At 44.8% G+C, this 23,595-nt stretch overlaps 1 protein-coding gene across 2 annotated transcripts in view; it reads right to left on the reverse strand.

Annotated features, from left to right (window-relative positions):
* EEF2K (eukaryotic elongation factor 2 kinase) overlaps positions 1-23,595 on the reverse strand; it is a 67,086-nt gene that overhangs the window by 28,334 nt on the left and 15,157 nt on the right. For both annotated transcript variants that reach the window (XM_008061768.1, XM_008061769.1), the window contains exons 3-6: positions 7,484-7,584; positions 3,018-3,078; positions 1,085-1,122; positions 451-622 (exon numbers count right to left, since the gene is read on the reverse strand). In XM_008061768.1, the coding sequence (XP_008059959.1) occupies positions 451-622; positions 1,085-1,122; positions 3,018-3,078; positions 7,484-7,584 (372 nt within the window). The remainder of the gene's footprint in view (positions 1-450; positions 623-1,084; positions 1,123-3,017; positions 3,079-7,483; positions 7,585-23,595) is intronic.

A 23,595-nucleotide genomic window follows, 5' to 3' on the forward strand; every position in this document is an offset into this window, starting at 1 on the left:
TCCACTCACCTCAGCCTCCCAAGGCGCGGGATTACAGGCTGAGCCACCGAGCCCGGCCACCCTCTTATCTTAATAAAGCATCTCCTCTACTGATTTCCCAAATTCCTTAGATAGGAACTACAAATTACCAGTCAAGAAATATTTGAATCTACCTTTGATTTGCAAGCTCCCCCACTTGGAAATGTCCCTCCTTCCTGAGCCAAACCAATGAAAGCATCACATGTATTGATTTATGGTTTCATGTAACTTCTGCCTTCCTAAAATGTATATAACCAAGCCACCATTCAACCACAGTGGGCACATGTTCTCAGGCCCTTCTGAGGATGGGTGTTCCTGAGTTTACAGTCTCAAATTTGGTTCAGAATAAGCCATCTTAAAATATTTTATAGAGTTTAGCATCTTTTCATCAACATTTGGCATAGGAAGAGGGCAGGTCAGGTTGCCACACACCTGCTTGGGGGGCTTGTGTCGATTATACTCTTCCCCCCAGAGCTTGGCCTCCATCTGTAGACGCACATCCACAAAGTACACGTCCTTATCCACAGGCTCGATGTAGCGCTTAGCCACGTAGTTGGAGGCTCCCTTCCATTGCTGGGCATGAAGGAAGTTGGAGAGCTTCTTCCTGGGGGGAGAGGGAGGAGGAAGCTCATCTGGGAACTCTGGGGTTCACCAGAAACACAGTCCTGGGTCCACAGGACAGGAAGACCCTGCCTGACCTAGCTGGCTGGCTGGCTGGAAGCGGGAACAAAATGCAGAAGGAGGGAAGGGCTTTCTCGCCCCCACTGCATCCTTCAAGGAGCTGGAAAGGAGGGTTAGAGGTCATCGTCAAAGGTCTCTTATCCCATTATCTTGACCTCCAAACATCAGAGCAGAGATCAGGGGGATATTCCCTGTTCTTCCTGAACCCATCTCTATAGACAAACCCCATGTGTGACCCAAGGGAGACCAGATGAAGAGGAGCTTAAGCTACAGGAAAGCAGAGGCCACTGTCTCCATTCCTTGGCTGAAAATGTCCCAATGTCCCAGCTGTTAGGATCCTGGGGGAGCCTGTGTAGGGCCTCAAGCCCTATGCTGAGTCACTTACGTCCTGAAACACTCCCTCATCGCTCCTCGGCCGAAGGGCTGAAAGAGACCACATGAGAGTTATCAGTCCCCAAGCCCCACCCAGAAGCAGCCCTGGGCCAGGAAATGTTTCCCTTACACACCACACACCAAATGGAAGCCCTGGACCTCATCTCGATCCTGAAGTCCCTGGACACTCCCTCCTGCGCCTCAGCGCCAAAGCCTGATAGGCCCTCCAGCCCAGAGGCTGCTGGGATAACAAGGACCACCCCATTCCTCCAGCCCAGATGAAGGGAAGAACCCACAGGGACAGGATGTTAGGGGAGGGACACAGCATGTCAAAGAATGTTTTTGCATTGCTGTCTATTTCAGAAAAAAAGTGGAACCACCCTAAGTGTCCATCGACAAAGTACTGCAATCAACCAGGTCTATTCATTCAGTGAAATACTACAGTGATGAGAATAAATACAAAATGTTGGGCAAAAAAACACCTTTGTGTGGTTCCACTTATGTGAAGTGCAAACATAGGCAAAACTAACCTAGGGTAAGAGAATGTAGGGTGGTGCTTATCACTGGGGGCAGGGGGTTAGTGACTGAGGGGGCTTAGTGGGTATTAGTTACGTTCTGTTTCTTGATCTGGGAGCTGGCGATGCAGTGTGTTCGCTTTGTGAAAACGTATCAAGCTGTACATTTTTCTGTATGTATGTTATACTAAAAAATGTTTCACAAAACAATTCTTACCTTCATTATGCAGTAAGCACTCTATTCTCTAGTCTGTTTTCCTCTTTTAATTTTTTCAAAAGGCTGGTTGCAACCCACTTAATTTAACAACTCATAACAGGCAGTGATTAACAATTTTTTTTTTTAGTCAGAGTTTCACTCTGTTGCCCAGGCTGAAGTGCAGTGGCACAATCGTGGCTCACTGCAACCCTGGTCTGCTGGGCTCACTCAATCCTTCTGCCTCAGCCTTCGAAGTAGCTGGAACCATAGGCATGTACCACCACAGCCGGCTAATTTTTTGATTTGTTGTAGAGGTGAGGTCTCACCAAGTTGTCCAGGCTGGTCTCGAACCTGTGGGCTCAGGCAATCCTCTCATCTTGGCCTCTCAAAGTGCTGGGATTACAGGTGTGTGCCATCATGCCCAGTTAGCAATTTTTTAAAACACACACACACACACACACACACACACACACACACACACACACACTGATTTCCAACAAGAGTGCCAAGAATAATCTTATAATCTTTTAATGGATACTATCTTAATACATGAAATGCCCAGAATAGGCAAATCTATAGAGAGAGGGAAAAAAAATCTGCTGGGCATGGTGGCTCACACCTATAATCCCAGCACTTTGGGAGGCCAAGGTGAGAGGATTGCCTGAGCCCATGGGTTCCAGACCAGCCTGGGCAACTTGGTGAGACCTCATCTCTACAATAAAAAAATAAAAAAAAAATAAGCCAGTGTGGTAGTGTGTACCTATAGTTCAAGCTACTTGGAAGGCTGAGGCAGAAGGATTGCCTGAGCCCAGTAGGTCGAGGCTGCGGTGGCCCTCCAGCCTCGGTGACAGAGTGAGACTCCAACTCAAAAAAAAAATACCCCAAAACAAAAAAACAAAAATAAACAAACAAGCAAAAAAGAAAATAATGATTGCCAGGGACTGGGGAGAGATGAGGGGATATGATTTCATTTGGGGAGGGTGAAAATGTTCTGAAATTGATTGTGGTGACGGTTAAACAATTCTGTGATTATACTAAAAACCATCAAACCATACACTTTAAATGTGTAAATTGTATGGTATGCGGATTATACCTCAATAAAGCTGCTACTAAAAATACAATAATGTTAAAAAAAATCTCCAAAGTTAAAAAATAAATAAATAAAGTGGGTGTGGAGCTCAGCTGGAGAAAGCACCACTCAGTCCTGTCCCCACAGGGCTCAAGGCCCTGCTCACCTGAGATGCCATCTTGATCAGGACTTCATCCTTCAGCCACTCCCCGGTGACAGCATTGTACCTGCAGAGACCAGAGCCCACCCAGAGCACAGCATCCATAACACAGTCCTGTCCCTCACTGGATAAAGGACAGAGACCCTTCTGGGCTCCTCCCTGCCCTCAGGATCCAGTCCACTGTCTACCTTGGCCCACAGCCCAGCCCACCTCCTGGGATGGTTTATGTACACCCTCCTCCCTGCCAGGCCCCACCACACTGGCCTTCATGTCTTTCCTAAAACTCACTGTTCCCTCTCCACTGTGTTCCCATTTCTGTATCCGCCGCACTCATTGCTGTGCTGTATGCTGGTGTGTTCTGCAACTGGCTCCCCCGCTGGACTGCATCTCTACAAAAGCTGACCTGTGTCTGTCTTGCTTATCTAGGGCCTGATGTGTGTGGATGCTTAATCATTCATACATTGATGAAATGACTGAATAAATAAATGAAGATCCTGATTATAACTGGCCTATGCTGTGGATGCCCCAATCTTGCCCGGCCCCTGGGCAAGGCCCGGCCCATGTAGCTGGACACATCACTCAAGAAGTAACAATTATCCTGTGTAGGTGTGCATGGAGTCCGGGGAGGTCCTGTTTCCGAGTCCAGCCAGGAAAGGGGCTGCCTGGTGTAGGGATGAAAAAGGGGTGAGCCCTTTCGTCCCCATTGTAAGGGCCATGGCCAACACTCCTATAACAAAAGATAAGTTAACAAAAGCATAACAAGTTTATTTGATCATAGTTTTATGTGACATGGGAGTCTTCAGAATGAAGACCCAAAGATACAGGGGAAACGATCTGATTTTGCGCTTAGACTCAGTGAAGTAGGAACAGCTATCGAGTCTGGACAGCTATGGACTGGACAAAATGGTATGAGCTAATGGTAATCGACTGAGTGGGGAACCCAGCAAGGCCCGTCCCTATCCTTGGCCTTTCTGTTGTGATTTCTTCCTCCTGGGTATGGCATAAAAACCCTCTGGAATGAGAGTCTTGATTTCTTTAAGGCCAGCTGTTACACGGAAAGGTGGGAGAATGTTAGAGGAATATTTTTAGGCTTTATAGCTGGCTTTGGGAAAAGGGCTTCTGGTTTATATGATGGGCATTGAGGAAGAGGAATTCTAGTTTTAATGGCTTGCCTCAGGGGACAATGAGAGGTGAGAGACAGGAGGGCAGGGGAAGGTCAGAGAGAGAGGTCTTCACTTTGGGGTATCAACTTCTGAGCCCCCACAATGGGTTGTGATATTATAAAGTATATATTTAGTCTTGGATCCCATTTCCTGACATTCAACTCTTAAAACCCTTAGAATCTCCAAAGTGATATCTTTTGGGTATATTAATGAGTTCACTGGTGGCTGGCAGTCCCTAAGTAGCTTCAGAAAGGAGGTTGGTCATGGAGAAGACCAAGACAGGATTAGAGGTTGGACTTTCAGCCCCATTCTCCAACCTTCAGGGAGTGGAGAGGAGCTGGAGGTTGAGTAGACACCAATGGCCAGTGGTTTAATTAACCATGCCTACATAATGAAACCTACATGAAAATACAAAAAGGACAGGGTTTGGAGAGCGGAATACATGGACATTTCTGGAGGGCTGAATATCTGGAGAAGGTTATGTAAGCTTCACACTCCCTCCCCCATACCTCACCCTAGGCATCTCTTCATCTGTGGATACTCGGTAATAAACCAGTCATAATAAGTTGTTTCCCCGAGTTCTATAAGCTGCTCCAGCAAATTAACTGAACCCAAGGAGGAGAGTGTGGGAACCTCAATTGATAGCTGGTCGGTCAGAAGCACAGGTAAAACAACCTCGGGCTTGCGATCAGTATCAGAAGTGAGAGACAGTCTTCGTGGGACTGAGCCCTCACCTTGTGGGATGTGACACTATCTCCAGGCAAGTGATGTTGGAATTGAATTCAGAGAATACCCCACTAGTGTCTATTGCAGATTTGATTGTTTGCTTGCTGGTGGGGAGAATCTCCCCCAACACTCTGAGGTCACCAAAGCATTCTGTGCTGTAAGAATATGGTAGAAAAAACTGAATTTGTTTTTGCCACAGATGGGTATACACCCAAGGCAGAGAGAGCTTGGAAAGGGTTCTAGAAGATTTCCCTCTCTCCTGTCCCAGTAATCTCCTCTCCCAGAGAAAATCAGCCCCTGGGCCTGGTTGGGCCAGGTAGGTTTGCGTGGTAGAAAGTTCCTCAACTTGGTAGCTCTCCAAAGTCTAAAACCTCCCTCTGGGCTGAGGTGTTCTTAGCTCTAGTTGGAGGCCCATCCCTCTGCAAGAGAAGATTCCAGTACACTCCCAGCCTTGGTAAGAACAGGTTTCTCCGAGGATTTACCAGGAAAAACAAGCAGAGGCCTGGTGGGTAACCTCCCCTAGGCTAAACGCTAGAAGAGCTCCTCAGAGCTGAAAACTTGTTGGCACCAGCCTGTGGCAAGTTCAGTTGATCCTTGAACAACACAGGTTTGAAACGTATGGCTCCACTTATACATGAACTTTTTTCAATAAATATATTGGAAAATTTTCTAAAGATTTGCAAGTTTGAAAAAACTAACAGGTAAACAGCTAGCCTAGAACTTTGAACATTTTAAAATGTTAGGTCTTTTCATGAGTGCATAAACTATATGTAGATACTAGTCAATTTCACAGGTGGGGGTGGTGGATACACTTAAAGCCCGGACTTCTTTGCCACTATACAATTCATCCATGTAACCAAAAACTCTTTGTACCCCCTAACGCTGTTGAAATAAATTAAAAAGATACTAATCAATTTGTGTGTTTTTAAATTGACTATTGTATCAGTGAGGCTTCTGGTCCAAAGTAGGCTATTAGTTGAGTTTTGGGGAGTCAAAAGTTGCACATGGATTTTCAGTTGCACAAGGGGTCAGCACCCCCAACTCCTGTGCTTATTGAGAGTAGTGATAAATGATTATTGTAAGCAATGATGATTATTATTGTTACCATATGGTAAGGAAATAATCCTCTCTCACCTCCAAAAGAGACCTCAAACTGAGAGGCACCCAGAAGCTGGGGTCGGAAAGATAGCAACATCAGAAGGGACTTATTTGTCACTCACAGTCATTCATATCATAAAGGTAAGAGTTGCTCAAAGTTCACTGAACACTCTATTTGCTGGATGCTTAAATGAATCACTTCATTCAAACTTCACAGCAGCCCAGTGAGATTACTACAATTACTGTGCCCATTTTCCAGATGAGGAAACTAAGGCCCAGAGAGGTGAAGTAACCTGCCTGAGAGCCAGGATTCAGATGCAGGTTGGTTTGAACCAGAGTCTTGCCCTTAACCAGCCTGGGTGCAACTCACATGAACAGGAAATTTGTCTTGCCACCAGCGTTCTTAAAAAAACAGGGTTGAAGAAAGAAGCCTCCAATATAGAAATCTCAGAGATTCGGGTAATCCCTTCAGGTACCCTCCCACTGTGGGAGTTTTTCTGTCCTCTCAATCCTGCTTTCTCAAAAAAAAGAAGAAAAGAAATCTTAGAGATTCTGGGATCAATGCCCAGCCTCACACTGCCAACAGCCAGGGCAAGTGAAGTCAGCCACTTTGGTTAGGAACTAAACATAGTTTGGCCAGGTCTGAGATCCCAGCCACGTAGAGCCACACTAGTACATGCATTCTGCTTTCCAGACTGGCAATCCCAGAGACCAGCCTGTGTGGTCCGCTATTCTCCTCCTGGAGAATATACCAACCAGCTCCCACTGTGCTCTTGCAGAAAGAAATGGAACACATACCCTGCACTACTGGGATGCCTGTAATGCTGACCTCAGCTGCCAAGCACAGACCACAGACTCAACAGGAGATGGGCCTACTTGCTGAGAGGGGAAGAAGAAGGTGCTTCAGGGCTCTGAAGCCATCTCCTCAAAGAAGCAGGGACACGTTGCAAAAAAGGTGGACAGGGCAGGGCACGCTTCTCAGCCCCCCACAGCTAGACGGGGCTGTGTAACTAGATCTCGCCAACGAAATGCACGCAAAATGATGCCACTTCTTGCATCAGGTCATTGAAAAGCTGGTGTACTGCCTCTGTGCTCCATCTCCCCCTCTGGTGAGGGCCCGTGTTGAAATGATGGGGCCAAGATGGAAGAAGCCTGGATCCCCAGCTGCTCTGAAGCGTTGTTCAACTCTCACCCAACTTCCAGTGCATGAGAAATTCACCTTCCTTGCTTGAAGCCCCCGGGGTATTTGTCACGCTGGCATAGCCCTGCCTAGCCCATCTAATAGGTACCTTGTAGGACCACAAGAAGGATTCAGTGAGGTGGTGCACATGGCCTTAAGTATGCATAAACACTCCAGTAAAGGCTGCTGTTATTACTACTCCCTTTTCCTGACCCCCAAGGGTACCTGGGTCTCAATGAGTATGAGCTGAAGCAGGACCCGTACCCTCCAGGACTCCTTGAGGCCCCCAGAGACAAGTTGCTGACCTGTGCCGAGTAGCACATTCTGCGGGAATGTCCTCCAGGTGGAACTCAGCCCAGGGGTCGGGCATGCGCTTGGCCTTCTCGATCGCGTGCTTCCAGGCTTCCTGCAGAAGGCAAAGGGATTGTCAGGACCAGGCCAGGGGCCTCGGGGACAATGCAGCCTAGCCTCCTCCCGTCCTGCATTCACAAGAGAAAAAGTATCTTAATTGGCGTCCTTTTAGGACACAGCCCCTAAAAGACCCCATTTATTCTCAAGGGCACAGCCTTCCCATGGACAGAAGTGCTGGATTTTTAATAACACATCACTTCACTTGGAATCAAAAAGCTGAGAATAAAAATAAGACACCATTCTTCTTTTCAGACTGGCAAACATTTTAATGACTTTAAACATTTTGGTGAGTGCTGGCCAGGGTATGAGAAACAGGGATCCTCATACGCCATCAGTGGGTATAAACCTTTTCTAAAAGACAATCTGAAATGTAGTAAAATGAAAAAAAAAATGCATTCCTTAATATATGTTTTTTTGAGTCAGAGTCTCACTCTGTCACCCAGGTGGAGTGCAGTGGCACACTCACAGCTACTGCAGCCTCAACCTGCTGTGCTCAGGTGATCCCTCCACCTCAGCCTTCCAAGTAGCTGAAACTACAGGCATGCACCACTATGTCTGGCTAGTTTTTATGTTTTATTGTAGAGACAAGGTCTCTACAATACAAATTGCACAGGCTGGTCTCGAACCCCCAGGTTCAGGCAATCCTCTTTTGCCTCAGCCTCCCAAAGTGCTGGGATTACAGGTGTGAGCCACTGCACTGGCCTGCATTCCTTAATTTTAACCCAGCAATGCTACATCTAGTAATTGATCCTATAGAAATACAAACACGAGTGTGAAGCAAATGTGCACAAGAAGTGTCATTGTGACTGTGCAAGACCAATTTCAACCCAATGGTCTTGCAGAGATTGGTTGAACACATTCTGATGACACCCATTTAAAAGGCTAAGCAGCCCTTCTAAAAGACTGCACTTGGCAAGTTCACGTCTGTAATCCCAGTACTTTGGGAGGCTGAGGTAGCAGGAGTGCTTAAGCCCAGGAGTTCTTGACAAGCCTGGGCAACATAATGAGACCTTATCTTTACAAAAAGTCAAAAACTTAGCTGGGCATGGTAGCATAAGCCTGTAGTCCCAGTTACGAAGGAGGCTGAGGTGGAAGGATTACCTGAACCCAGGAGGTAGAGGCTGCAGTGAGCTGTGATCCTGCCACTGCACTCTAGCCTGTGCCATAGAGTGAGACCCTTACTAAAAAAAAAAAAAAAATTAAACCAAAAGACTGCACTCATTCTATAGTGAGAATTCTTGACCCTTCCAGACCTGACACCCATTTAAAAATAATAAATATTGTATAACACCCCTTTTTAATGCCCTACATGAAATTCATAGATAACATAACATTTCTATACTCCGAGTAGATCAGAACCCTGCCAAAGATATGTTGCCTTTACATGTAACACAATGGTAAGCTCGGGACTCAGATTTAGGAACCGATTCCCATGAGACCTTCCAGTGTCTTGTGGATGCTGGAAAGTTCATCGTGCAGAACTGTCCTGCCCATTTCAGGGTTGCTAGCATCCCTGGCTTCCACCCACTTGGTGCCAGTAGTGCTCTCATCATTATGATGATAAAAAATACTCCCCAAAACTTTTTTTTTTTTTTTGAGTTGGAGTCTCACTCTCGCCCAGACTGGAGTGCAGTGGCCGCTCCTGGCCACCGCAGCCTCCACCTGCTGGGCTCCGGCGATCCTTCCGCCTCAGCCTTCCAAGTAGCTGGAACTACAGGCGCGCGCTACCACGCCTGGCTAATTTTTGGATTTATTGTAGAGATGAGGTCTCGCCAAGTTGCCCAGGTGGGTCTCGAACCCGCGGGCTCAGGCAATCCACTCACCTCAGCCTCCCAAAGGCGCGGGATTACAGGCTGAGCCCCCAAGGCCGGCTCCAAAACTTTCAAAACCTGTTGAGAACCACAGCTTTTTGGATATTGATTGGGAAACATGTCCATGGCTTATTGCAAAAAGAAAACAAGCTGATAAACATTATTACAGAACAGTCCCATTTTGTTTTTAAAAGCTTATTTTAGGTTGGATGCAATGGCTTATGCCTATAATCCCAGAACTTTAGGTGGCCAAGGTGGAAGGATCACTGGATCCCAGGATTTTAAGACCAGCTTGGGCAACATAGCAAGACCTTATCTCTACAAAAAAAATAGCCCAGCATGGTGGTGCACGCCTGTATTCCCAGTTACTTGGGAGGCTGAGGCAGAAGAATTGCCTGAGTTCAGGAGGTCGAGGCTGTGGTGAGCCATAATTATGCCATTGCACTCCAGCCTGGGCCACAGAGTGAGACCCTGACTCAAAAAAAAAAAAAAAGCTCACTTTATTGCTTTGATGATGCCAAGGTAGAATCCTTTCTGTACCTTCCACACCAACACTCCTACACCCATGGTGGGTAGCAACCCCCTTTCATTCTTTTCCTGAAGAACCTCCATCTTACCCTTGCCCTATACAGAATTAGTGAGGCCAAAACTCCCTTCCAGGACAGAGGTCTGAGCACAGCAGGGAGACCGAATTGTGGATTGAATTGGTGTCCCTTGAGTTCCCTCCTATCCCACTGGCGTGGCAGGCCCACAGACAGTGGGATAGGAGGGAACTCAAGGGACACCAATTCCAGACCTCTCCTCGCCCCTACAGCATGGCTCAGTTTCCCCAGTTGGCCTCTGCAAGAGTACAGCTTCCTAGGGACTTGTCCCAAACCGGGCTGCATCTCTCCCCCACACCTCTGGGCCCTCCTCACTGGGATCTTGTTCAAACTAGAAACAGCTCAAACAGAGGAGTTGGGCCTTCAGTGACACACACATAGTCCAAGGATCTCTCACTGGGGCTTTCTAACCTCTGCAAAGTTCAAAAACTAAAGTCTGTAATTCCTGTCTCCAAATCTGGAAGCTAATATAGAAGACAAAGAAAAGTCAAATCAGCTGAATGCCACCCGTAAGAGCAACAGTCAGTGCTTTGGACTAGTTCTTTTTTAAAAATTTTTTAATTTTTAATTTTAAAGATATGGGGTACAATTCAGGGTTAGGTATACAAATGTTTGTTATGCAGGTATCCTTGTTGATGAAGTGTGCCCCCCTCCCCTGGCAGTTTCCCTCAATTGCCAATCTCACCACCCCCCCACTAGTTCTTAACCAAATCTTTTATGGGCATTTTTAATAACACTGAATCACACTGTAAATCACCATTTCAGGAGAGTGGGTCAATGGGACTTTGTACTTTATTGAATTATCTTGATTTTTTTTTTCCTGATTCCAAAAGTATGGTCTTCTGCATGTAAAAACTGCAAACACAACAGAGTTCTGAATTAGAAAGTGGAAGTCCTCCCTAATCCTTTTTCTCTGAAAACACAGTTGACAGCTGATGTTGGTTTGATGTTCAGCACGTTTTACCTAAGCCTTTGTTTAAAAAACGTGTATTTAAGAGCAATGGGACCACACAACACATTCTGTTCCGCATCTTACTTTTCTTCTTTTTAAAAAAAATCTTTTAAATTTTTGTTGTTGTTGTTGGTAGAAACAGGGTTTCACTATGTTGCCTAGGTTGGTCTTGAACTCCTGGCCTCAAGTGATTCTCCTGCCTCAGCCTCTCAAAGTGCTGGGATTATAGCACGAGCCACTGTGCCTGGCCACTTTTCTCTTCTTGGGACATCTTTCCATGTCATATGTACAGACTGGATGGGTGACCTAATTTCCTTTCCACAGCTGCTAGATATACAATTGTAATGTGCCTTAAAGTATTTGTCTAACCTCCAGTTGATGGATATTTGGATTCTCTCCAACATTTCATAGTACAAACAGTGCTGAAATGAACATTCTGATATTTAAATCTTTAAGAACTTGTATAAGATCTCAGTAAAACTTATTTTTTGGAAATGTAATTGCTGGATCACATTTAAAGTCTAGAAATTACTAAGTTCCTCTCCAAAGTATTTCTCCTAAGTTACACCCCAGGGAGCAGCAAACAAGTCCTTAATTTTTTTTTTTTTTGAGTTGGGGTCTCACTCTGTGGTCCAGGCTGGAGTGCAGTGGCACAGGTCACCGCAACCTCAACCTCCTGGGCTCAGGGAATCTGTCTGCTTCAGCCTTCCAAGTAGCTGGAAATACAGGTGCATGCCACCACACATGGATAATTTTTTGTAGAGATGAGGTCTTACTATGTTGCCTAGGCTGGTCTCGAACTCCTGGGCTCAGGCACTACTCCCACCTCAGCCTCCCAAAGTACTGGGATTACAGGCATTAGCCACTACAACCAGGCACTTAAATTTTTTTGTTTTAAGCATAAGCATTACATCAAGTAATTGCTAAATTTACAAGTTAGTCACAGTCTGCTTTAAAGTTATATAATAATCGACTGTACAAGTTTGTCATTATTGACTTAACTATTCACGTGTTGTTTTCCATTGTTAGACTTTGAGCTTGTCACTGATTTTTCCCTGTTATAAATAACTACACAGCAGACATGTGAACAACTAAAACATTTTCTGAATTTGGATCCCTATACTTCAAAACAGGGACAGACTTGGACCCTCACTTGTCAGGGAGCCTGCAGGGTTGAAAAGTCAGCAGGACGCCTTTCCAAGCATGTCTATGCAGGTTCCCAGCTCTCTGGCTGAGCCTCCCTCAAACAGTGACTCTGCCACTCCCTGAGGGAACAGAGACAAGGGCTGTCCCCATTCAATGAGGATTGCTTACAGAAATTACCTCTTGACTGGATGCCATGGCACCAACGAAAAAACGGTCAAAGAAATTATTGCAGAATTAGAGGGTGTGATATTTCACAGGGTCAAAATGACCCGTTTTCCAAACCTGGAAAAGAATCATGCTGCCTCACCTTACTGGCAACAATAAGGTGGGTTTAGTGCAACTAACTTTTTTTTTTCAGTGGGGGTCTCACTCTGTCACTCAGGCTGGCATGATCATGACTCACTGTAACCTTGACCTCCTGGAGTCAGCTGATCCTTCAGCCTCAGCCTCTCAAGTAGCTGGGACTACAGGTGCATACCACTATGCCTGGCTAATTTATTGATTTGTTTGTAGAGATGAGGTCTCACTATGTTGCCTTGGCCAGTCTTGAACTCCTGAGCTCAAGCAATCCTCCTGCCTCAGCCTCCCAAAGTTCTGGGATTACAGGTGTGAGCCACTGAGCCCAGTCGACTGACTTTTTAAAAACAATATTAAAAAATCCTGTATTAACATCAGGAGAGCCCTTGACTCTGGTTCCTGTCCACGGCTGACTAGCTGTGGGAATCTCTGTTTATCAGATTACAAATGAGGATGAGGAAGAGGAAGATTATTTTTTTAAGAGTAGAAAAACAGGTTTATTGAGTATGCTGCAAGAGAGCAGCAGACAGAACACCAACAAAGGAGCTGAGGACGGTTTTGGCTACCAGTGGTCAACTTTTTTGTAGCCCCTGCACCAGGCAAGCTCATTAGGAGTGACTCCCACCTGAGCTGAAAATTACTGGCATAATATTTCACCATCAGTTAGAGTCTATAGTGCTGTGATCTATCACAGAAACAAAGAACTGAGTACCATATGTTTGCACTCATAAGCGGATCCTGAACATTTATCATAATACTATAAGAAAGGGACACTGCCGGGGGGGGGGCACATAACATCAATTAGGGTATCTGATCTCAAGCTAGGTGAAGTGGGGACCAAAGGGAGGCCCAAACTTTACCTGTATGATGACCACTTTATACCTAATCCTGAATTGTACCCCACATCTTTAAAATAAAAATAATAAATAATAATAAAATAAATAAACAAAAAAATTTACCATCAAGAAAAATGTGCTGATGGAGGCCTGGGAAGACACTTCGAGGGGAATGGAAGCAGGTACTGCCACCTTTGAGAGTGATCTGGCAGTGGCTATGAATCTTCTCCTGACTTGTGATCCAGTCATTCCCATCACTTAGCTAGGTGTGCCCAGGTGAGCTGGCCCAACGATGCTCAGCACATATATATAAAGAGTGCCAAAAAATGTATACACATTTTAATAAAGGAAAAAATGGTATTAAAATTGTAACACTCAATATATACCAATAACAGAAGATGAGTACAAGTCACATCCAACTTCTGCAATTACAAGAAGTGCTCAAAATGGTTACCATCAGCATCCAGATACTTCTGATTTTGGTGAACTAAAAGTAATACATAGGTAACACCTCTTAAAATGTGTATACATTTTTGGCAACCCCTGGTGTGTGTGTACGCACGTGCGTGCACACATGTGTGAGCACACACACATATGCTTAGAGCCAGGATCTTACTCTGTCATCCAGGTTGCAGTGCAGTGATGCAACCAAAGCTCACTGCAACTTCGAACTACTGGGCTTAAGCAATCCTCCCTGCTCAGCCTCCAGAGTAGCTAGGACTACAGGTATATGCCACCATGATTGGCTAATTATTTAATTTTTTTGTAGAGACAAAATCTCGCTATGTTGCCCAGGCTGGTCTCAAACTCCTGGGCTCAAGGTTAGCATGTATAGTGATCAAGCATTGCAAACAACGTACCCGTTTATAGGGAGATGATTACATAAACTTTGTATACTCAAAAAGAAAGTGTTGCCATGGGCGACTGATTGATTGATTAGAGATAGGGTCTCACTATGTTGCCCAGGCTGGTCTCAAATTCCTGGGTTTAAGCGATCCTCCTGCCTTGGCCTCCCAAAGTGATAGAATTACAGGTGTGAGCCACCATGCCCAGTCAGTGACTTCTAAGACCTATTGTTTGGAGTGAAAAAAGCAAGTTGCAGAATAATATAAACACTATGACACCATTTACTGGTGAAGGAAACCCACAAATAAATGCCATGAATTTTCTAAGGATGTATGTACTTAAAGATAAATATGTAAATATATAATTATATGTAAATGCATAAAAAGATGTGAAAAATGCATAAAAAATGATGTACATGAAACCAATATAATCACTAGGTTAGATAATCGTTAAGGCCATGCCAGCTTTATTATTATCTAGTTTTCAAAATTCGAGAACTCAGATGTTTAGTGGGCAAATTAATCTTACATAGAATGAGGGCCATTGAAAAAGGACTAGATAAAAAAATGTGGTATATACACATGATGGAATATTACACAGCCATAAGAAAGGACAAAATTATGAACTTTGTAGCAACTTGGATGGACTTAGAGGCTATAATACTGAACGATCTATCACAGAAACAAAGAACCAAGTATCACATGTTCTTACTCATAAGTGGACCTTGAATGACTATCATAATACTATAAGAAAGGAGTCGGGCTTGGTGGCTCAGCCTGTAATCCCAGCACTTTGGGAGGCTGAGGTGAGTGGATCGCCTGAGCCCGTGGGTTCGAGACCCGCATGGGCAACTTGACAAGACCTCATCTCTACAATAAATCAAAATTAGCCGAGTGTGGTAGCATGCACCTGTAGTTCCAGCTACTTAGAAGGCTGAGGCAGAAGGATCGCCGGAGCCCAGCAGGTCGAGGCTGCGGGGGGCTGGGAGCGGCCACTGCACTCCAGTCTGGGTGACAGAGTGAGACTCCAACTCAAAAACAATAAAAACACTGTTATTATTACTGTTGTTATTATCATTCAATATCTATTTAACCAAAGACTTTCAATTCTCTAGCCAGGGTTATATTTTCCTTTTTTGTGAAATACCAATGGCCCTCGTTCTTTTTTTATTAATTAATTTATTTTAAATATGTGGGATACAATTCAGAGTTAGGTAAACAAATGTTCATTATTTGTTCATTATTTCAATATCTATTTAACCAAAGAGTAGCCAGAATTACAGGCGCGGGATACCACGCCTGGCTAATTTTTTTTTTTTTAATTTATTGTAGAGATGAGGTCTCGCCTGCCCAGGCGGGTCTCGAACCCGCGGGCTCGGGCAATCCACTCACCTCAGCCTCCCAAAGGCGCGGGATTACAGGCTGAGCCACCTTGAAACATCAACTGTTACATTCACGAAGTGGATATTATAAAATACATTTTTCCCCCATTATCACTTCTGTAGACCTCAAGAAATACCGCTCTGAGACAGCTCAACTACTCTCTCCTCCTGGAAGAAAGTAAAGGGCTTAAACCAAATTCAAGGACAAATAAAGGAAGCAGAATGAAGCAGGGGACATGGCCAGGCTCTGGATGGGAAGAGGCCAATAGTGCTGTGTGGCTGCCCCGCTCTGAGCCACATGCACTTAAAATTTAGGTTTGTTACAATTTTCAGTGGGAGCCAGCACGGAATATAGCAGCAAAGCTCTAGAAACTGCCTAAGTATCCCATAAGTGTCAAGGCTTAAAGAAACTGTGGTACATCTATACAATGGGCTAACATGGAGCCATCAAACAAAAAATGATGGCCTAGATCCATATTTACTGACGTGGGAAGATAATGGCCATCTATTGTTTTCTGAGGAAAAACTGGTTACTGAAGAGCATACATAGAACAATCCTACAAGAGTAATTAAAAGTCCACATTGTTTACTTTTGGAGGCCGAGGCAAGGGGATTGCCTGAGCCTGGGGGTTCGAGACCAGCCTGGGCAAGTTGGTGAGACCTCATCTCTACAATAAATCACACACACAAACAAAACTATCTGGGCGTAGTGGTATGCATCTGTGGTTCCAGCTACTTGGAAGGCTGAGGTAAAAGGAACGCCTAAGCCCAACTGGTCGAGACTGCGGTGGCCACGAGCGTGCCACTGCACTCTAGCCTGGGCGACTAGAGTGAGACTCCAACTCAAAAAAAAAAAGCCCACATGTTTTTATGTGTCTGCACCTATATTGAAATATAGCAAAGTCTGAAATACACACTAAGACCTTAATAGCAATTATATCTGCACTTTCATTGTCTTCTGCAAGGAACATAAATTACTTCCAATAAAACAAATAATGATAAAAGAAACTAAAGTAAAAATCCCAAAGAAATGTTTCTCTGTCCCAAAGAGAAACTGCCATAGATGGATCTCCCCCAATGGGCAGGATTCAGAGCCCTGGCTAGAGAGGAAATGGTGGACATTTTAATAATCACAGTAATAACGTTTCCTAAGGTGACATAATGCCCTTGACACTGGGAAGCCCTTCTGCAGGCAGCATCCTGGCCTGCACCTCACGGCAACTTGTGTGGGCAGATGGGCAGGCAGGTTGGTGCCCCAGTCCACAGATGAGGGACCCCGGGCTCGGAAAGCAAGGGAGGTGACTTGCCTAAAGACCAGCAGCAACCAGGAAATGGCAGACCCAGGACTCAAGCCCAAGCTTGCCAAGCCCCAGTCTCCTGCTCTTTTTAAAAAAAATGAGGTGCTGGGTGCAGTAGCTCATGCCTATAATCCTGGCACTTTGGGAGGCTGAGGTGAGAGGACTGCCTGAGCCCATGGGTTTGGGACCAGCCTGGGCAACTTGGCAAGACCTTGTCTCTACAATAAATCAAGAAAAATTAGCTGGGCACAGTGACTTGCGCCTGTAGTTTCAGTTACTTGGAAGGCTGAAGTGGAAGGACCGCCTTAGTCCAGCAGGTCGAAGATGTAGTGGCCATGAGTGTGCCACTGCATTCCAGCCTGGGCGACAGAGTGAGACTCCTACAAAAAAAAAAAGAATGAGGTGCTAATCATTGAGTTACCATATGACCCAGTAATTTCTCTCCTCAGTATCTACCTGAAAGAAATGACAACATATCAGCCAGGCACGGTAGCTCATACCTGCAAACCCAGAACTTTGGGAGGCTGAGGAGGTAGGATCACTTGAGCCTAGAAGTTCAAGACCAGCCTGGGCAACCTAGTGAGATCTTTCCTCTACAAAAATATCAAAAAGTTAGCTGGATCTGATGATGCACTCTCCTGGAGTCCCGGCAACTTAGAGGGCTAAAGCAGAAGGGTTGTCTGAGCCCAGGAGGTCGAGGCAGTGGTGAGCCGTAATCGTGTCACTGCACTCCAGCCTGGGTGACAGAATGAGACCCCATCTCAAAAAATATATATATATGGCCAATAGCAGCATTATTCATAACAGCCAAAAAGGTAGACATAACGCAAATGTCCATCATGAATGGAATTTTTTAAAAAATGTGGTCTATCCAGTCAATGGAATCATATCCAGCAATAAAAAGCAATGAAGTAGTGATGCATGTTTCAACATAGACGAACCTTGAAAACTTTATGCTATGTGAAAAAAGCTAGACACAAAAAGGCTGCACACTGTATGAGTCTATTTACATAAAATGTCCAGAAAAGGCAAATTCAGAAAAAGAATGCATTAGTGGTTGCCTGAGGATAGGTGGGGTCTGGATATTAGAGGGTGATGGCTAAGGATGGGGCATGGAATTTTCTTTTAGAGTAATGAAAATGTTCTAAAAGTGGTTGTGGTAGTGGATGCATAATTTTATGAATACATTAGATGCCTATGGGATGTAAACTCCTTTGTCTCTTCCTGTTTTCTGGACACCGGGTTACCAGGTGGCTCCCTGCTCAAACCAGCATGACTCTTTTTTCTTCATTTGCCCAGCAGGCCCTTGTCTTGCTGGAAGTCCACAGCTTTCTGGACCCAGGTTGCCTAAGCTTCACTTTTTAATTCTGCATTCCTAAGGACAAGAAATGATAACTTCCTCTGTGTGCATAGTGCTTCCTGTGATCACTGGGCATGAGCAGAAGTCCAAGGCTGCCAGAGTGGGGCCTCCCAGGGCTCGGTGGGCAAGGATGTCCCTCTCTCTCTTCAGTAAGTTATCAGATGCTGGATTCTGGGTCTCATTCCGGGGTGATCGCTGTTCTTTGGCCAAGTTGTCAGAACCACCCTCAGTGGGTTGCAAACATGAGCATAATCACCAAAGTTAGACAACAAGGGTATAGAAAGTAGGCGTGTCTACACATCATAGGAGACACGTACAATGGATTAACTTCTTTGAAGAGCAATCAGCAACATCCAAGCCCAACTTAAACACATAAACGTTTGCCAGAGCCAGTCCACCTCTGGAGAGGCCTCAGACAGGCAAACCCTTGCACAGGTACAAACAAACATCCACAAGAAAGCACTGTTTGTGCTGGGATAAGACTGTTAACAAACTTCAATGAAAAACTGCCTAAATTTATAGTGGTGCTTCCAACAATTAAATAATATTAACCCACTAAAAGCAAAACAACAGGCCAGGAGCGGCAGCTCACAACTATAATCCCAGCACATTGGGAGGTCGAGACCATAGGATTGCTTGAGTCCTGGAGCTCGAGACCAGCATAGGCAACATAGTAAGACCTTGTCGGCTGGGCTCGGTGGCTCAGTCTGTAATCCCAGCACTTTGGGAGGCCGAGGCAAGAGGACTGCCTGAATCCATGGGTTCGAGACCCACCCGGGCACTTGGCGAGACCTCATCTCTACAATAAAAAAAAACTAGCCGGGCATGGTAGTGCGCACCTATAGTTCCAGCTAATTGGAAGAGTGAGGTGGAAGAATCGCTGGGGCCCAGCAGGTCGAGGCTGCGGTGGCCGGGAGCGTGCCACTGCACTCCAGTCTGGGCGACAGAGTGAGATTCCAATTAAAAAAAAAAGACCTTGTCTCTACAAAAAAAAAAAAAAAAAATACAAAAATTAGCTGGGTGTGGTGGTGCATGCCTGCAGTCCCAACTACTTGAGAGGCTGAGGTAGAAGGGTCGCCTGAGCCCCGGAGGTCGAGGTTGCAGTGAGCTGTGATCATGCCACTGCACTCCAGCCAGAACGACAGAGTGAGATTCCAACTCAATAAAATAATAAAAAATAAAAACAAAACAAAACAAATGAGATAAAATACTGCAGTAATTAAAAGCCTCAACTCTGGAGCAAGACCGCCTATGTTCAAACATGGCCCCTCTATCTACTGGGGTAAGTGACTTAGGGTCTCTGAGTCTTGGGTTTACTCTCTGACAAAACGTCAATCATTGCAGGATTGCTGTACAGATGAAAAGAGTTGATGTGACTAAGTCACACAGACCAGAGCCTGCCTGGCCCACAGCACATGCTATGGAAGTTCTAGCTCAAGGCAGCACAATGGGATGATATGGAAGACAGCCACAAGGGTGAAGGTTGGTAATGTTTCTGTGAAAAAGAAAAGGGAGAGGGTCACATGCATACATATGCTTGTCCACGTAAGAAACATTTCCAAAAGGACACTGTCCATGGAAACAGGGCTCAGTGATGGGAGGTCTACTTTTCACTGTCTACCACATATACAGTTTGAATTCATTTTACCTTGTAAATCTATTATTTACATATTGTAAAATATATGGAGTTTTTGGTGTTTTTTTATTTTTGAGACAAGTCTCATTTTGTTGCCCAGGCTAATTTCAAACTTCTGGGCTCCAATGATACTTTCACCTCAGCCTCCTGAGTAGCTGAGATTATAAAATGCATGTATTTTTAGAGTTTACTTAGGATTGGGTATGGTGGCTCATGCCTGTAATCCCTGCACTTTGGGAGGCCAAGGCAGGAGGATCATTTGAGCACAGAAGTTACAGACCAGCTGTGGGCCTGTGGTACTTGGGAGGCTGAGGTGGGAGGATCACTGGAGCCCAGGAGTTTGAGGTTGCAGTAAGCTATGATAGAGCCAGTGCACTCCAGCCTAGGCAGCAGAGCAAGATCATGACTCTTCAAAAAAAAGTTTACTTAGATATATTACAAGAATGATTATTACAGCACCATTTGTAAGTTTAAAAAAAGAGAGTCAGGCACAGTGGTGCATGCCTGTAATCCCAGCACTTTGGGAGGCTGAGGTGGGAGGATCTCTTGAGCCCAGGAGTTCGACACTAGCCTGGGCAACATAGTGAGAATTTGTTTCTAAAAAAATCAACCGGACACAGTGGCATGTGCCTGTAATCCCAACTACTCAGGAGGCTGAGGCAGGAGGATTGCCTGAGTCCAGGAGACTGAGGCTTTGTGAGCTGTGATCATGCCAATTCCTCGGTGACACTGTGCCACCAACCTGGGTGACACAGTGAGACCCTAACTCAAAAAAAAAATTTTTTTTAAGGAAGGAAAGGAGGGAAGGAAGGAAGAAAAAGCCCAAATACTCTTCAAGAAGGGACCAGATAAATAAATCTAAGTATTTCATACAATGAAATACAATTTAATGCACTTTTTAAAGAAAAGAGGTAATCTATCTGTGCTGATATAGAACGATCTCCAAGATAGTCTCAGACCAGGAGACAATGTTTAAAAAATAAAATTCCTGGCCGGGCTTGGTGGCTCAGCCTGTAATCCCAGCACTTTGCGAGGCTGAGGCGAATGGATTGCCTGAGCCTGTGGGTTCGAGCACAGTCTGGGCAACTTGGCAAGACCTCATATCTACAATAAATCAAAAAAATTAGTCGGGCACAGTAGTGTGCACCTGTAGTTCTGGCTACTTTAAAGGCTGAGGCAGAAGGATTGCCAGAGCCCAGCAGGTCGAGGCTGCGGTGGCCATGAGCGTGCCACTGCACTCCAGTCTGGGCAACAGAGTGAGACTCCAATTCAAAAATAAATAAATAAATAACATTTCTTATTTTATTAAAAATGTAAGACATATCTGTGCTACCTATGCTTATTCTAGAGAAGGAGAGAAAGAATACAATCACTCCTGATCCTGTCCAAAGGCAATCCCTGTTGTTGTGTTGGTGTGCTTCCTCCCAGGTCTTTGCTCTGTGTGTACGTGTGTGTGTGTGTATTTGTGTATGTGTATGTTTTGCAGGGCTATAATCGTACTGTATATTCCTTTTAAATATAACTCCGGAGCACAAGCACTTTCCCACGTTATGCTAAACTCTATAAACATCCTTTGGTTGACTGCCAGATAGTCTATGGAGAGGGCGGCCTCCTGAATGATTCTACCATTTCTCCAGGGGCATTTGAGCGGAAGGCTGGGCTTGACAGTAACAGAACCCGACCTTTCCCGATCCACACCCAGTACCTGCTGGGCATGTTCCTTGGAGCAAGGCTAGTGGGACATTTTGGTTAAACAAGTCAGGTTGCTAGGTGGACAGTAAATTAAAAGAACGCATAGGTTTGCAGAGTGCCAGGGGGAATGAGGGTTGGAAAACTGAGCTGTTGTCTCCCTGTGAAGTCACCCCTGGCAACAGTAACCCAACAGAGCCTGCTTGTGAAGATCTTAAAGGAGGCAATAAAGAACCACATCCCGTTCAAACATGGTTAAACATTTTACCAAGTGCCTGCTACGCCCACGCCAAGGGAAAGAAATTGCCATCAGACACAGTCCACAGCCTTGCAGTCAGGTGCTGACTCAGACAAAGGATGACAGTGGCGAATGACACATGCACATAAAGTTCTGATAAGAGCCTCAGGGAGTACAGAGGAGCGAGCCAAAGAAGGGTGTCTTAAAACTGTGTCTCAAGGAGTCAGGACTCTAATTTTAACAAACCCAGATATCAGTTGAAAGAGGTTTCAGGCAGAGGTGTGAAAAAGGGAAGCCGATTCTGGGAGCTTCCTGAAGGGGGGTAAGATCCATGGGACCTGGAAGATGCTTCCATCCCGAGTGAGGACTTTGAACTTTGCTTTGTAGACATGATGAGTTTTGAGGAGTGTCTGTGTACCAATTTGTTTGTTTGTGGGGGAGGGAAGGTTAGCTGAATATTTTGTTTTATTTTTCTTCTTTTAAAGACATCTTTTTCTTCTTACCACTACATTTAAGAAAAATAAATAAATAACAAAATTTTTCTCCATAAAAGTAATTCATGTATGTAGCTTCAGAAGTTAAAAATGTTTAAATACATATTTAGTATATATTATATACTTTTATATTATTATATATAACAGATATTTATATTATATTTTGTATATTTATAGTATACATTACAGATATTTAATACACATATGTATTAAATCTCTCTCTCTCTACACACATACACACACACACACACACACACACACACACACACACACACACACACACGACAATCAAAGTCTCCCCTAACAGCACCTTCTTCCCCAGAGAGAATCATCAACTATTGGATACAAATTTCTCCTTCAGTTTTTGCTACACTGATATGGATATATGTGTATATATATTTTTAATAAAAATGGAATCATTACATTTCAACTTGTCTTTTACTTAATGACATATTTTTAAAGTGCTAACATTTTTTGTCTTTATTATGGACAAACACTGTACCAAGCAAGAGCTTTTCATGGATTTTTACACATACACACACACACACACACACACACACACACACACACACACACACACACACACAGTTTCAAAGTCAAGTCACATAGAAACATCATCTTTGTTCCAATGTAAACACAGTACTCTGTGAGACCCAAGATCTCTCATTTAAAGAGGCCCCTCTTGGTGGACAGTTTTACTGCTCTCTCTGGACGGGTGTGTATTTCAGAGCTGCCTTGGAAAGGAAAAGGGATAAGTGGAAACCTGCCCCTTCAGGGGCCCCAGCCCCCGAGGAGACCCACAAGGCCATTTCTGGAGCTCCTTGCCTGAGAGCAACTTCAGCTAGAACTCAGCCCTGAAAGGAAAAAATTACTCAACCGTCTCCAAGAACTAAAATAATTAATTTTCAAAAAACAGATGAATTCAGAAGTTATAGAAGAGTGGTTTTAATTTCAAATCCCAAAGGGGTAATAGACATTTTGCTTATAGTACTAACAGATACTTAATACTTGTGAAGGTTAAATGAAATTAAATAAAGATAACATTTTTTTTCCTAGCAGTTATTAGGCCAGGTCCAATCTTGCTCCCGTTCCCCCCACCAACACCAGTTTTGCCATGGTATGAACACAAATCCTTAACAAAATAAGTACCTAGCCAGGCTCGGTGGCTCAGCCTGTAATTCAGCGCCTTTGGAAGGCTGAGGTGAGTGGATTGCCTGAGCCCGCGGGTTCGAGACCTGCCTGGGCAGCGGGACCTCATCTCTACAATAAATCAAAAAATCAGCCTGGCGTGGTAGCGCATGCCTGTAATTCCGGCTACTCGGAAGGCTGAGGCGGAAGGATCGCCGGAGCCCAGCAGGTCGAGGCTGCGGTGGCCGGGAGCGGCCACTGCACTCCAGTCTGGGCGACAGAGTGAGACTCC

Source organism: Carlito syrichta, unplaced genomic scaffold (genome assembly GCF_000164805.1).
Source record: "Carlito syrichta isolate Samal-C Ts95f unplaced genomic scaffold, Tarsius_syrichta-2.0.1 Scaffold305573, whole genome shotgun sequence".
NCBI lineage: Eukaryota > Metazoa > Chordata > Mammalia > Primates > Tarsiidae > Carlito > Carlito syrichta.